The sequence below is a fragment of the Corylus avellana genome, chromosome ca6 (genome assembly GCF_901000735.1).
Source record: "Corylus avellana chromosome ca6, CavTom2PMs-1.0".
Taxonomy (NCBI): Eukaryota; Viridiplantae; Streptophyta; class Magnoliopsida; order Fagales; family Betulaceae; genus Corylus; species Corylus avellana.
The window spans coordinates 23,618,307-23,635,490 of NC_081546.1; the positions used below are offsets into that span (position 1 = coordinate 23,618,307).

At 33.1% G+C, this 17,184-nt stretch overlaps 1 protein-coding gene across 1 annotated transcript; it reads right to left on the reverse strand.

The window, feature by feature from the left end:
• Positions 1–1,044: 1,044 nt before the first annotated feature.
• Positions 1,045–4,250, reverse strand: LOC132184254 (probable inactive receptor kinase At1g48480). Its single transcript, XM_059597811.1, has 2 exons — positions 2,635–4,250; positions 1,045–2,043 (listed from the first exon to the last, which is right to left on the reverse strand). The coding sequence occupies exons 1-2, from the start codon at positions 3,962–3,964 to the stop codon at positions 1,415–1,417; spliced, it is 1,959 nt and encodes a 652-aa protein (XP_059453794.1). The 5' UTR covers positions 3,965–4,250; the 3' UTR covers positions 1,045–1,414.
• Positions 4,251–17,184: the final 12,934 nt, after the last annotated feature.

Sequence of the window (17,184 nt, forward strand, 5' to 3'; positions counted from 1 at the left end):
TTTGGTAAGGACACTGTTTTCCTCCAAACGAGATTTAAATTTTTTCAATTCAGTCTATTAAAATAATATTTGTCAGTGCCACGGGAGAAGCAATGGCCCGTCTTATTCCTCCTATTCTCAAAAACGGACTCGAAATGGAGAAGATCCATTTAGTGCAATTAAAAGGGCATACTTGTCCAAAACATTTTGCCCAATAAACAAATGGACAATATTACCCTCCTAAATGCAATAATGGATTGTGTCCATTTGAAATGGAGAGGATCCTTTCCCCTCTCCTCCCCCCTTCATCAATACTTTCTTTTTTCTTCTTTTTCCATTTTCTTTCTTTGGTTTTCAAGCTAGGTCTACGGTTCTACCACTTTCACCACATTGTCAACCCTTCTCCGCCCTCACTAGCCTCCTCTTCGCTCCTTTGAACCTCTAACCCAAATATGTCATTCACCTTCATCCTCCATCTCCGACACACCCCCCTCTCTCGCCTTCCCCAACCTCTCCTCCACTACATGGGCCTCATGCGCTTCCCCGCCATCCCCCCTCACTTCCCGAACTGCAAATTTCTTTTGTTTTATGTCTTCTATGGTCTCCCCCACCATGTGCCCCTATTTTTGTTGTGGAGACATAAATAAACAATGTCCTTTGAGCTACATCTGCTGGACACCCCTCCTGTGGGACATCAATTTGAAGCTCATTGTCAACAGTTCCAAATCTCTTCCAAGTTACCTTGTTGCACCATTGCGGTAGCAAGCAGGCTCTCTCGCCATTTGAGTAAACAACTTTTTTTTCTTGAATTTCTATCCAAGAAACATTGGAGCAAAGCTCAATTCAAGTTATTTGTTTGTTTGTTTTATCTTCTAGCATTATATTTTCTGTTTGGGCATGATTGTTGGTACACCTCTTGTATTTTGTTTCTTCTGTAACTCTCTTTCCCAATATTGAATAGGAAAAACAAAAGAAAAAAAGAAAGAAAGGTAGGATTCATATCTAAATCTAAGCTTTTGCTACAAAGAAAGAGGTTTGGGGGATTGATCACATCACAACCACCTATAAAAGCAACTATAACATCTCAACTTCGACAGGCAAAAAGTTGTGACAAAAGCAAAAGCGAAAGGAAAAAAGCACAAGTAATAATTACAACCACCATCGTCCACCCAACAATATCTAATGGAACAGATATCCACCCCAAAGTATTAATGAAAAAAAAGATAAAAAGAAAAAAACTAGTACAATGGGGAAATTCGATAAGAGGAAAAAAAAAAAAAGAAAAATAAATTGAAGGTTGGCTGAGGAAATAAGGTGAGGCCCGGATTAGACATACAACCAAAACACCAGAATTAAGATGCAAGAACAAAGCAATGAAGTTCCTCTTACAATACATCAGGAAGGAAGGATGGCGGCAGGCACTGAAAGAAAGAAGTCACCGAGAAGAGATATCATCCGAATCATTGATGAGATCGGCTTGTGGGATTTGATCTTCTCTCAAGCTAGAGCCACGCAGCTCCTCAATGCGCCTTGTGACTTCAGGCATTGACGGGCGTTTATCGGGATATTGTGCTGCACAATCTACTGCAAGCTGCAAGAGCTGAACCATCTCCTCCTCAACATTCTGGTACCGGAGGAGCTCGAGATCGAAAACCTCAGAGGTCCACTCCTCTCGAACTATGGACTGCACCCATCTGGGAAGGTCCACTCCTTCCTCGTTCAAAAGGGCATGAGTGGGAGCCTTGCCAGTGAGCAGCTCCAAGAGCAATACACCAAAGCTGTACACATCTGCCTTCTGGGAGACTTTCCGAGGGTCGGTGACCTCGGGGGCACGGTAGCCGGCCACGCGGTTGGGAGTCGAAGACGGCCCGACAAGGTGTGCGAGACCAAAATCAGAAACTCGGGCATCGTAGGATTTGGTGAGGAGGATGTTGGACGATTTTATGTTTCCGTGAGAGACGGCGGGGCCTTGCGAGTGCAGATATTGGATGCCACGAGCCGCCCCGAGGGCAATGGCGGACCTGATTTCCCAATTCAATGGAGTTCTACCCGCTCCTTTGTTGCCTGTCGTGGAAATTTAGAGACAATAAGGGAGTAAAGATAAAAACTGATTGAGGCGTTGAAGTTGTGTTTCTCATTTGGTTTTTCTTTATATGTAGTCAACATTGTTACAATTGAATTGCAGGATAATTCAAGAGTTCTTTCTACCACAAATTATATAACTCCTTAATCTGAATTGTTGCACAAGAACAAATCAAACCTAGCAATAATTATGATAATAATGCAAGCAAAAGGATATATATAGACATCACAATAGTTGGATCAGTGCAAAACAATCTAAGACAACAGCAAAACCCACTTGGAGATGAAGAACAAATTGAAACAAGCCTAATAAAATCCTCAAGACGATTCAAAGCAAACAGAAGAAACTATAGATTTTAATTAAGTCTCGTTTCTTTGTTGGCTGTAAAACTTAATCCTCATTTTCATTATTTTGAAATTTTTAATAGAGTAGAAACTAGATTATAAACAACAAAAAATGCATAAAAGAGAAGAAAATATAAAAAATAAAAGAGAGAAAAAAAAAATAAATCATAACAAATAATCACAACCACCAAAAACTCAAAAGGCACACCAATTCACAAAAAGGCTCACCATGCAAGAGCGCAGACAAGCTTCCCATGGCCATGTAATCATACACAAGCAGCTTCTCGTCCCGGCTGTAATAATAAGCCCTGAGAGGGACCAAATTTTCATGATCCATCGATCCCACCGCCTCGATCTTCTCCTTGAACTCCTTATCCGAAATCGTCACATCCTTCAACCGCTTTACCGCCACCACCGTTCCCATCTCCAACACCGCCTTGTACGCCGTCCCGAACGTTCCCTTCCCCAAAACCTCCGCCGACGCCCTCAACAAGTCCTCCAAATCAAAAACCCTCGCAGCGTTCCCAAAAAACACCAACTTCTTAACCCCTGCACCATTAGCACTGGCCTCTGCCGGCTTCGCGTTCCCGGTCATGGCCGCCACCGCCGCGGCCGCCACGGAATACCCATTTCCGTACCCGCCGTTCTCGACCTCGCCGACCGGTTTCTCGCCCGGAATCTCCGCCTCGGCGTGCTTCACCGTCGCAATGTCCACCGCGCTCGTCTTCTTGCTTCTACTCTTCTTCCGGCACACTACTATCAGAATAACAAGGATTAGTAGAAAAGCCAATACGGATCCGATCACAATGCCCGCAATAGCACCGCCGGGAAGCTTCTTCTTTCCGCCATTGATTTTGCCCGGAAGGCTCACATTTTGGGGGGACGAACAAGCTTCAAAGGGCAGCCCACAGAGTGAATTCCCCAGAAACGAGTCCTGTTTAAACGACTGCAGTTTCTCTGGGACCGACCCGTTGAGCAGATTGTTGGAGACGTTGAACTGCTCGATCTTTGGGATGTCTAGCGTGGGTGGAATCGACCCGGTGAGTTGGTTGTTCTCGAGAAACAACGTTCTCAACCTGGTCAGATTGTTGAGACCCAGAGGGATCCCACCAGAGAAGTTGTTGGAAGCAAGGTTGAGCCGGACGAGGTCACGAAGAGTGAACAGAAAGTCCGGGATTTCGCCTGAAAAGAAATTACCTTGCAAGTAGAGGTTGCGAAGGTTCACACAGGAAGCGAGATCAGAAGGGAGTTGGCCCGTGAGAGCGTTCAGGCGCATACTGAGAGTGCGAAGACGGGTCAAGTTGCCGAAAATGCCGGTGGGGAGTTCGCCGGAGAGGGCCACGCCGGGAAGGCGGAGCGCGGCGACACGGTTGCCCTCGCATTTGACTCCAGCCCAAAGGCACGGACTGGACTCAGTGACGTTCCACAGAAGCGTTCTCCCGCCGACCGCCAACCGGAGGGCCAAGAGAGCAGATCGGTCGGAACCCAGATCTGGTTTTCCCAAGGGCAACACGGCGAGGAGGGCGAAAAGCAAAATGGGAAGCAATCGAGGCTGCATTCTGGTAACTTGGTTGGTTTTCTTCTGGAGAAAACCACCCAGATTGTGAAGAAGGAAGTGGGTTTGCGGGGTTTGAAGCGCTGGTTTAATTTCTAAGCATTGGTTGGTTTTGGGGGTTAGTGAGTGAGTTGGGGAAGCTGCATTTTGTCTGTGGATTGGGAGAGAGAAAGAGACAGAGACAGAGAGGAAGAAGATACAGACAGGCTGTGTTGTTAAATGCCAATTTGATGCAAAAGAAAAATATATACTTGTAAAGCAAGGAGAAAAAACCCTACTTCTACTTGTAGACTACTCTCTCTGCATTGTGAGTTGAGCAGTCAACTGTGATCCCCTTTTTATCTTTTTCTTTTTTTCTTTATCCTTTTTTTTTTTCTTTTCCATATTCAGAGCCACCATGACTTTATGAGCATTTTCTCCAGAGAAAATGAAAGAAATACGAGAGAGAGAGAGAGACAGAGGGAGATTTTATTGAGCAGAATCAAATAAAATATCTGATTTTGTTTATTAATTGTTTTTTTTTTTTTTTTCTTTCCTATTTTTGTTTACTAATTGTTGTCAATTAATAGACAACACTAGGCTTATCCGTCTATCCCTGATTCCCTACACTTCTATTATTAGCCTTCATAGGCGACTATATATTGCCTTGGTTTGGAAAGTGTGTTAATTTAGCAATAATTTATATGACCAGATTTTGTTTACAGAATATGTGTTTTTTTTTTTTCAATCATTTTGATTTAATTTAATTTGTTTTTTTTTTCATAAAAAAATAGATATATATCGAAAAAAAACTTCACTTGAGACCCTTGAACAAGCACTCATTTTGAGAAAACCCCTTTAAATTTCAAAAATTTTCAATTTCATTTTCTGAACTTTTAAGTTGATCCAATTTACCCTTCCGTCAATTTTCAAATGTTAAAAGTGATATTTTTTTATGAAATTTCAAATTACTCTTAACTTCAAATTAAAATTTTTTTTTAAAAAAATTATTATAAAAAAAAAAATCACAAGGTGACCCAATTGGGCCACCTTGTGACCATTTTTCTTTTTACTTTTTTTTTCAGTTTTCTTTTTTTTTAAAAAAAAAATTGTTGCCCATTTGGTAACCCTTTTTACAAGCTTTTTGCTTTCTACCAAAAAATAAAATAAAATAAAATAAAATAATTAATAAATAACTCAAAATTATTTTTATATTTATATTAAATTAAAATACTTTTTAAGCTTTAAAACATGAGAAATGCTAGAGAGCCAAAAAAAAAAAAATGAACCTAAAAAAATTTTCAAACTGAAGTAGTAATGGTTTTTAAATTAAATAAATGCAATTCTCTCTTCCTTATTTGCCACTCACGGTCTATCACATCAGTTTGAAAATTTTTCTTAATTAATTTGTTTGGCTCCCTAACACTTCTCTGAAAACATCATTTAAAAAGTTCTATCAAATGACGGAGAACAATTAGTAAACAAAACAATTGTATAAATTTTACACCCTATTAATAATCTAATTATTTTAATAGATTGATAAGTGTAACCTCTTGCATAAAGGATACTAAAGAAAATGTAAAAATCCAAATAATTTTTTTCTTTTCTTAAAAGCTTTTAACTTTTAACTTCTGCATTTAGTTTTATTTGTCCCTTTGAATAATATTAGTAATAAATATAAATGTATACCAACGGTCGTTACGAAATTTGAAATAATTTTTTTCATGAATTTTATGCTTTTAAGCATGCTCATAGGATTCTATTGTCCTTTCAAGTGAATTCTTGATCATTGTGCCATTTTAATACTTGTTTTCCAACTATTTAAACATTTTTATTTATAGTGAAAAAGAAATTTGATCCCCTGATCAAAGAGTTCTCAAGTGATTAATTAAAAATCATCTAACAAATCAATATGGTGTTATCACTTTTTTTTTTCTTTTTTAATTCATCTTAATATTTGATAATTTAAACCTTTCAATGGTTCAAAGATCCTCGGATATACCAACCTAGAAAAATAATATATACAAATATTCTTCTTCTTTTTTTCTTTTTTTTTTTAAGTTTTAACATTTTTTTTTTCTAGTTCTTACTGTTCATAATTGAATAAAAAAGTTATTTTTGACTATTCTAGAACATCTCCAGAAGAATAGGCAAATCCTTCGTAATAGTCAAATTTGACTATTAATAACAATTTTTTCCTCTTCAGCAGAATAGTCATTTTGTAATTTTTCCTTGTAGTATGAATAGTAAAGAGCGTCTCCAGCAGAAGTAGGCAAAATAGCTACTTAAAAAGTACAAATTTTTACTTCAGCTACTCATTTTTTATACACATTCCAGTAAATTATCTATTATACTCTTTATTTTCATTAAATATTATTTTGTACGTAAGAGAGTGAAAGAAAGAGGAGAAGAGAGAGAGTAAAAGAAATAAAGTGAGTAATAAAAAATAACAAACAAAGCTTATAGTTTGAATAGTGAATAGGCTAATTAGCTTATTTATTGTTCACATTAGATGAAAAAAAGTTAAATTGCATATTCTGTTGGAGATGAAAAAACACTCATAGTAGTCAGATTTGATTATTATTAGAGATTTGACTACTCTTTTGGAGATGCTCTAAATAGGTTGATTAGCGTATTCACTATTGAGTATTCACACTATAAACTTTGTTTATTATTATTTTTATCTCAATTTCTTTCTTTTACTCTCTCTCCTCCTCTTTCTTTCACACTTTTTTTTCACACAAAATAATATTTAAAGAGAATAAATAGTAGAATAGAGAATTTATTTTAGTGTATATAAAAAAATAAGTAGCTAAACTAAATATTTATACTTTTTCAGTAACTATTTAGCCTACTTCTACTGGAGAAGACAAAAATAGCTAACAATAGTCAAATTTAACTATCACGAGTTATTCTCCTATTCTATTGGAGATACTCTAACGAATCTAATTTTGTTTCATGTATAGAGTATTAGGTGTTATTTCGGATTATACAATAATTTTGTTATGCAATTGAAATGTCTCCCGATAGTTTCAATTTGGTTAACGTAGTTTGTTGATTTACCATAAAGATTACAATATTTTTCATTCACGGTATGAAAATGGTTTGAGAGAATGATTTTTATTATTTTTTTATTATTAATAATCCATATTGGTAAAAAGATTATTAATTTGTCAAACTATCAATTAATTAAATTTTTATAGATAGTGTTGGGGCGTAGAGTTTTCAATTTGTATATTTGGCATTGTATGATGGAGCATTTTGCTCCTAATTGATTTAATATCAATAAAGATAACTCGTTTGTTAAAATAATAATAAATTTTTTAAAAAAATTCCCTATGATGATCATAACTGTTATTTTTTATTTTTCTAACTTACTAGATATTTGGTAAAGAATAGGACTAGATAGACATTTTTCAAAGAATTCACTTAACAATTGGTTTTGACAAGACCCCTATTAAAAAAACTCTACTCAACTTTGAAGTAAGTATAGCATATAAAGAAAACTAAAGAGACAAGTACAAAAACAAGAAGATGGGTGTTGGTGTTATAGTTCGAGATGCGGAAGGATTTATTTTGGCCGCTATGTGCACCTATGGCCGCTTGGAGGTAGTAACTTTTTATAGAAACCTAGGGCTCTAACGGGTAATTTTGGAAGGCGATGCGCTAGAAATTACAAATGCTTTGCACCAAGAAGAACTCAATTTGAGTCAGTACGGACAATTGATCGAGAATACCCGAATCAATCTAAACAATATCCAATCATGGTTCATAGGGCATGTTCGGAGGGAGGCCAACGAAGCAGCTCACCGTCTTTAGCAAGAGTTTGCTTATTGATTTTAATGAATATAATGGTTTTTCACTCCAAAAAAAAAAAAAAAAAAAAATTCTACTAAGAAATAAAAGGCCCTTGAAAGAAAGAATCCTATTGATCTAAGTTTTAGCCAATGGAATGATCTTTTTGCCCATAACGTTAATACAGTTTCATTACCTTTTATATAGTGTGCTGATTTTTGAAAGAGACACAATTTAAAGCATTGTCTTTACATTCATCTTCCTTAATTTGTTTTTTAAAACTATCACAAAGTAAATAGAATACGAATATTGACTTTTTAAATAAAGTAAAGGGTAAATTATAATTTTTTTTTGAAGTAATACTCAACTTATCAAGGGTAAATTAGAATGAGTAATGCTATGTACTATCTTTTTATCCTCTTAAAATTTTCCTAAAGCTGATGTGGCTTTCAAAATCACCATTAGACCAAAATTCAAGTATGATTCATCTAAAATTTAATAGTGATTTTAAAAGCTACATCAGCTTTAGGAGGATTTTAGGAGGATAAAAAGATAGTACCTAGTATTACTCAATTTAAATTAGACAGGTTGTTTAAACGTTAATTATTGACTTTTCAAAACAAACAATATTTTGATACTGAACAAACAATTCAAGACAAAAGTAAAAAAACAATTAAGACATCTATATTGATCAACAATCTCTTACACAAATGATAACATGCATAGAAGTAGTATATCTTAGAAAATCTCTACATTTTAAAGTAATATTTCACTTTTTAATTCATACATTAGCTTCTATTATCCATTTGTACAAATTTTACAATTAGTATTATTTGATCATACAAAAACAAGATTTTCCTATGAACTTTAGCTCATACATGAGGTTGTATAATACTTATTATAAGTTTCTTACAAATTGATATTACATTTTACGTAATATTTATTATGTCTGCCACTAAACAATTAAAATGGTTGTGACTGATATAACAATATCACATAGAATGTCATGTAAACTTGAAAGTTTACATAACATTTATCATATCAATTATTAAACAATTAAATTTGAGCGTCGGTAATGTGACAGTGTCACGTGTCCTATGGACTGTTATGTCAGTTTATAATGAGTCCATAGGGTTTAAGTTCATATCATGTGATGCACTTTCCGTCTAAGTTAATAGAAAATTATAACAAAAAAGGGACATTATAAATTAAATGATAGATAAATAAAATATATTGCAAAAATTAAAAGATTGAGAAAATATTAGAAATTGAGTGATAAAATTGAGAATAATAAATGTACTTCTCTTATTTCGGTTACTACTGTTGCTTGGTGCAACTGCCGTATCGTTACATTAACCATATATTTACTATCACTATCGTATGATTCGAATCGTCCCTACTCTCATCACCCACCGTACTTTTAGCTTTATTTTTGGAGAATATATTCATGTTCGAGAATTCTTCCACTCAAACTTTTTTTTAAATATATATATATATAAAATCCTTTTTTTTTTAGCAGTACGAATAATTTTAAAAGTTTCTCTTATATAACTTTTGTATTATTCGAAAAGTGAAATGATTTTTAAAATTATTATTTGATTAAAATTCAATAATGATCAATCACAAGTATAAATGCATAATTGTGATTTTAAAAGCCGCATCATTTTTGGAAGAATACAAAAATAATACAAGAGTGACTTCTAGTAATGCTGATTTAAAAAATTGATATCTAGATTTAATTTAATTTAATTAATTAATTTTTTTTTTTGTGTGGCTTAAGGTAATTAAGATTTTTTACAAGTGCATCTACGATGTATTTATGTTATTGCGTGGTTGCTAATGACTTAGCGATTCGGATGACATGGCAAAAACTCCGTTAACAATTTTCAAACTGAAACGTTTCTATATTAGTTCTAAATTGAAAAATAAAATAAGAAACAATGAGATTTTTAATTTTTTTTTTCCTATGAAAAAAAAATGATGAGAGGCCCATCAATAATGATAAAGTTGTAGTACGTACTATGTAGGACCTTGTTTTTTCACTTTATATAGTAGCTACAAGGATATTTCACCATTTATTTTATCCTATTTTACAAGGATATGTCCGTAATGCCCTTATTTTACTTGCGAAATACCAAGAATTTCTTTTTTTTTAGTAAGGATAATTGGGACGGTTATGTAAACATTACGAGATAATTATAAAATAAAAATATAATTTTTAACATTACTCATAAATGCTAAAAGGGATTAATTCGAGCTAGTCTTTGTTTCCCGTCCAAGGTCGTGGGCTTCAATGGGCGGATGGGAGGCATTCCATAGCGTCCTCACCAATGGTGCTGGCAGGGGTGTAAATGAGCCGAGCTTGAGCAAGCTTTTCTTGTTTGGACTCGGCTTGTTTAAATTTTACTCGAGCTCGAGCTCGAGCTGAGCTTAAGGATGTGCCAAAAAATCGAGCTCGATCTCATAATAAATCGAACCGAGCCGAGCCAGTTCACGAGCTGACTCTTATATTTAATTTGATTTATTTAATTTATTAATTTATTTTTTTATTATAAATTTAAACTTTAAGTACTCTTAAACGGCTCAAGAAACTAGCTTGCATATGAGCATTTGCTTAGTCTGGCTAGCGAAGTATGGAGCTCGAATCAATACATTAAGGCACTTGGTTTTGAAGAGAAATGATATACATCATTTTATAATAAAATGATGTTATTAGAAGAAAAAAAATATCAATTTTTAATATTAATATGAGGAATTATGTGACTAACTACCAATTCGAGCCTTATACAAGCTACTCATGAGCTTAGCCGAGTCGAGTTGAGCTAGCTTTATTTAATATTCAAGCCAGTATTCGTGTTCACGAAACGCTTCATTTAATATTCGAATCGAGCATGAGTCGAACTTATACAAGCCGAGTCCGAGCTTGCTCGTGAGGCTCTTCGCTCACTTAACAGTCCTAGGTGCTGGGTCTCGATGGGGGTTTGACTCATTATTGGTGGTGTGGTGGGTAAAAAAATTAAAAAATAAAAAAATTTTAAAAAGGTGAGATTCCAAGAAATTGTGGTGGGTAATTTGGAGCATAAAGTATTTAATTAAACCCTTAATATTTTTTTTTAGAAAAAAAACAAGAGATGATATCTTGTAAGATCAGAAACTGATTACAATGGTGAAACGACTTAATCAAACCAAACGTAGCCTTAAAATAATCAAAATCACCCACCGACTATACGGCGTTATAAAGAGTCGTATTGCATTCTTGTTGAAGGAAAAGTCAACAGCGGGTGTAGGACCTGTCTCTGATTGGTCCCTTTCACTCTCATGTGCTGTAGATGGTCGCTCACTCAATCACTTGCTGCTTACGCCATTTCCCAAAGTTTGACATCACTACCAAACTTTATTGTGTGACTCATATTTTGTATTTTGTATTTTATTTTATTTTATATATTTTGTAGTTAATAAGGCATAAAAATCTTTAGAAATATTTCATAGGAGTAATTTGCTCTCCAAATTATATTTGGACGTGTGAATCTTATATATATTCTCCAACAAAGTTCTGTTTAAATTGTTAGTAATTTTGACAACAAATTATTAGAAATCTTAATCCCACCTTGTACTAGTTTTATTTTTCATTTTTTAAATTATGTTAGAAATTACATTTTTATTTTATAACTATTATACAATATTGACGTGACAGTCTTTTTTTTTTTTTTTTACCTGTCCGCACAAGGAAAGAGAAATTAAGGGGAGGGGGGAGGGGGGGGGAGAGAGAGAGAGAAAAAAAAGAGATTCGAATTAGTGATTCCCGCTTTATAAAGCGTGATCCTAACCCGATTAAGTAATCCCTTAGGGATGACGTGACAGTCTTAATCAACTCTTAGATTAGTCTTTCTGAGTTAGCTGAGATTGTCAGGTTTATATTGAGGGATAAAAATGTAGTTTTTAAAATTACTCATTTTTCTTCTAGGTATTTATCATAATTGTCTGCTTGTAATCAAATCCCTTTTTTTCTTATATATAGATCATGTAATACAATTTTTTTTCAATCTCTCTCTCTCTCTTCTTTTTTTTTTTTTCCTTAAGAATTATGATCAAATTTATTCATAAAAAAAAGAAAAAAAAAAGAGTCAATAGACATATTTGACCTCAATATAAAGAATTGTACGAGGATCTTAATAATCAAAACTTGTTTAAAATTTGGATGGCATATGGATAATCATGGTGGTCAAAGGTTATATACCTTTTCATCTTGATTATTTTCTACTAATATTACTCTTTAATCTTTGATTAGAGCTCCACCCCCTGCTCCACCAAAATCTCACTTGAGCTTGATATTTTCGACCCACTTGTCTACATCACCAACGATGTTGTGAAAATTACCAACTCCACATATTTGTTTCTATAATTTTTATTTTTCGAATATATGTATATATTTAATAAATATGTGGCTTTAGGGCATGTGAAGAGAGAGTCAAACTTGATATTTATTTTGTGAACTTGTGGCCAAAATATCCATCAAATTGAGCTATTTGAACTTGTTTATTTGTTGAACTGTGGATCAAATAGTTAAATCACAACGTGAAATATTTAATTAAAATATGGTGAATATCAGTCATTAAGGTTCGAACTCAAGAAGTTTAGCGCTGATACCATGTTAAATCACTACTTATTTGGCTTTCCCAAAAGCTTAAGCTATGTGCTCCAACTCTTGCCCTGAGACAAAGTTCAAACTCATGACCTTTAGTTTTGATACCATGTTAAATCACCACTTGTTATAAAAGCTTAAGTTAATAAAAAGAGATAAAATTAATCATTTAATCAATACTTTAACAGAGAGAGTAATTGAAGTTACGTTCGTAGATAGAGAGGGAGAGAGATGGAGATATGTAAAATTTGCTCCAATTTTGTCTTTGGAGTTGGATCCTTCCATATATTCCGCTAAATTTTTAAAATAAAGTTTTTTTCAAAACTAAGTTAAGAGAATATTTCTTTAAATTAGTCTCACGCGCATTAGGAGGTAAAGCCTAAGTCAACTCTGACAATTAAACTGAAGTCATATGATTCTCGCATATATTTTAATTCTAACATGCATTTTTAATAGAGAAACTGTTACTAATTTGATAGACCGAATTGAAAAAAATTATCAGAAAAACTTGTCCAAACTTCTTTGAAGGATTTCGTGCTAGAATATGTATCCAGCACATATATATATATGTTTACTGACACAAGAATTCTTGTCCATTAAGTTTTGACAATCATCAAATAAATGTTATAAGTAAGAGGTCCCAATTTTGGTTTCTAGACATCTTGGTGAAGGGTTTCTTAATTGTTATTTTTGTCTGTCTTTTTTATTTATTAATTAATTTTATTGTTCCAAATTGAATAAAAACAATATAAAAATAGTGGGTGCATTAGAAAAATATGATATAATCGTGGGAGTGAGGTTGTTTAAGGTAGGACCCTCTAACAAACAAATATTATGGTAATGATTAATTGACAGATTTGATACATGAAAGAACAAACATCAACCTCAATTAGCTTAGCAGGCACCAGCAAATTCAATTAAGCATGCTTATATATATATAAAGTAATTGAGTTTACAGCAAAACTTAGGGGTGTTTAATTTAATTAAAGACTATATCTTATGGGAGAATCTGGTGGTGAGACGGTTTCTTAAGGGCATGCATGATATAAAGTTTGCCAACCACGCCACAAATACAATAATGACAAAAATTAGCTGTTACTTTTCCTGTTTCTGAATTGTCAAGAGGTTTCTGGTTGGAAAAAGCCGATCTTGTTCCTTTTTCTCTGTCGGCTCTCTCTCTCTCTCCCTCTCATGTTGTGATACAAAACATGGTGAGATTTTTTTATGGGCTCGACCATATTTTTTTTAATTATTATTATTTTTTCCATAAAATCATGAATGTGGGACCGGGCTTAATTTTAAAAGGGTTAAACCTAATTTTTAGGGGCAATATATATATATATATATATATATATATATAGACTATATGAAGAAAACTTCAACCCTCGCCCTTATTTACGGGATCTAAATTAGATTACGGAGGCCTTCTCATTTTGTTGAAATTTCTAGTTTGGTGAGTCAAAATGATAAAATGTATTTTTTTTGCTCTCCGCTCTCTAATTTGGTAAAAAATTTGGAGAGCGTAAATGGTGCGTTCCAAATTTCACGCTCTCCAAATTTGGAGAGCATGAAACTCCCCAAATTATTAAAAAAAAAAAAATTAAAAATTTGACTATTATCTCTCCTCCCAATTCTCTTTTATTTTTATTTATTTATTTTTCCCTTCATTTCCCATTTTCTCTCCAAAAGAAACTTTGGTTTAGGAGAAAGAAAATTAGAGAAAAAGTGTCTTATTTGTATTGAATGCATATATCTGTCGGGAAAAGACAATTTTTTTTTTTTTTAAAAAAAAATTGATCGCTAGGAAAAAATACAAAATTTGAAAATTATGATTATTAGAAAAAGACAAATAATATTATGATTGTTAGAAAAAGACAAATAATATTTAAATAGAATACTAAAAGTAGATCCCAAGTTCGCTAAGTTGAATATAAATTTCTTTTATATTTAAGTTAAAAAAGAAATTCAGAGCCAAATAAGAATGTTCTAATTAAGCTCTATTCCCATTTGGTCATCCACCAGGAAGTACATGATACAACTAGTATTACTTCTCTCAACTGCTAAATTAATACAAGTTAAAGTTCCCAACCAAGTTTTCTATTTTTCTTTTTTCCTTTGAAATTAAGTTTTCTTGTGAGAAATAAGAAGCAGTATTTGCAATAATTGAGTTAATTGAAGGCCAAAAAGTTTCCTCAATTTCTTGCTAAAAATCAAAGGTTAGTTGAGGTAACTTTGATTGATTGACGTTGCTCCTTCTTCCCACAACATAGTCTGAATCTTAGGGGTATTAATGTTGGGCAAGGAATAAGGATGATTTACAAGAAAAGAAAGCTTAAAAGCTAACGTACACTTCAACACAAAAACAAAATTCTAGGTCTAATTATATACATCATATTGAAAATAACTGGTTGGCAGTTGAGTCTGATTAATATATATTGCCTTTATTTAAGTCCTGTTTGGCTGCCTGGATTTAGTCCATGTGGTTCCATTGAGTTGCAATAAGTTTTTTTTGGTGGTATTAAAATGTTTTGATAGCTCTATGTTGTATGCAAAAACAATAAATAGGTCTTTACACCCAACTTCCGTCTAATTTTTTTACGGAAATCTTCAAATGCCACATTAACACTAATCTGATTATGATACGTGTAACTCATAAGATGTGTTTGTTATTTGACAGTTTCTGTTAAAAATTAGATACAAGTTTGGTGGAGGGATCTGTCACCTATTTGTTATTTTTGTATACCATAGGAAGCTCTCGTAACATTTTAATAGCACAAAAAACTTATTGCAAATCAATGTAAGTACATAGACTATTTTTTACTTTTTCCTTATATCTTATCAATATCGTATTTACCTTTTGTTGTGGTGTAACAGTGCTGCTTTGCTCACGTAGATGAATCTTAGAACATGCATTGTAGAATATGATTTTGAATGCTATAAAATGCTTTAACTTTCTTCATTTGACATCGATTAACTTTCGGATGAGAGTGAAAGGCCAAATGCAAAAACTTTTCTAAAAATTAAAATTAAAAAAAAAAAGACTCAAACCAAGCCACCGTCGCACCAACATACTTGCCCAAAGTTCTGAAAAAAAGGAAAGAAAAAGAAATAAACTTCATAAGATAAGACAATAATTGAACTGATTATTTACAACTGATGAGTTATATTATGAATCTTAGCAAATCTTCCATCCCTTCTCTTTTGGGCTTAGATAGGTACGTGTCAAAATCCTTAAATATAAAGTGCACCATATGATCTGGTGGAGCAGTTTCTGAATGTGATGAACACGGGCCAATTTGTTGGTATCTGTCGACAGAGATAGCTCCGATGCTTAAGTCGGAATGATATTCATAAAATCAAATAAAATGTAATTAGTTTTGAGTTGAGGCCAAAAGTCCTTGTTACCAAATTTAGTTATTTATTTTATTTTTTGAATTGATAATCTCTGCTTTATAAGACTCAGCCTCCAGCTGATTGAGCTGCCATTAAGACTTCTGTTTCGGCCTCAATGATTCATGAGAAGTTTTCTTATTGGAATTTTATTATTTTTCATGAGATGTTGGCAATATCCCGTGGTCATTTTATTATTTCCCAGGGACAAACAGGAGTAGGGGGATTTCATGAGATGATCATGAAAGTATGATATTGATATCATAGAATGATTTCTCATCTCATGCAATGGGGATCACAATAAGTACCAGATGATTTGAAGCCATAAAAACCAAAGTCTACAACTCTATAATCCATTAATTAGAGGGGCTTTCCAAAATTTCCCTATGCATTTTTTTTCCCTCTGAGTGTGTATGTTCTTGTTGGAGTCCTAGCCCATCCATCTCCAAATTCACAAGGATTTTTTTTTTTTTTTTGAGCAAAAAGGGGAAGGAGGGTAACATGAAAGAATTTACAATGATTCAGCATTACAGCGTATTATCGTATTTACTTTTTGAAGTAGCTTCATTGAAGACCCTTGAACTTTCAACCGATTTAACAAACCTCATCTAAATTTCAAAATCTTTCAATTTAGTCTCCTGAACTTTCAATTGCAATCAATTTGGACCCCTATGTCAAATTTTAAATGTTAAATGACGTTTATACCCCTAACTTTTTTATAAAATTTAAACTTTACTCTTAATTCCAAAACATTTTTTATTTTTAAAAAACAAAAATTAGAGATATTTTTGTCTTTTTTGGTATTTCTAACAGCTAAATTTGACGGTAAGATTCAAATTAAGAGTAATTGAAAGTTCATGGAACTAAATTGAGTTGTCAAATCGAGTGAAAATGCAAGGGTCTTCAGTGAAGTTATCACATATTTTTTTTATTTTTTATTTTTAAACAAATAGAAATTTAAACGAATTACTTTTATTTTATGATGTGCCATTCTCAGTCGAGTGAGCTACTTTTTACTGTCTGAGCACGCTTTTATAAACTTTAATAATTCATAAACAAAAACAAAAGAGCATATCCTTTGATTAATCAAAGGTTTTATAATTGCAGTTGACATTGATTGCAAAAAAAGGCCTGCCAAAATAAAAAGCTACATCATAAAGGCAATAAGTGGGTTTTAAGCAAATTATTGTTCCTTGGAATTTCAGAGGTGCCGATCTACTTGTCAGTTGTCACTAGGCCCAACCCAACTACCTATTGGCTTAAACTAGGTTGAAATTTTTTTTTTTTAATTTTTATCTATTAAATTAACCATCATTAAAAATGTATGTGATTCTTACATATAATTTTAATAGAGCATATAATTTTTATATACATTTTAACTTTGAAAACGCTTAGAAAAAAATTTAGAATACATTTT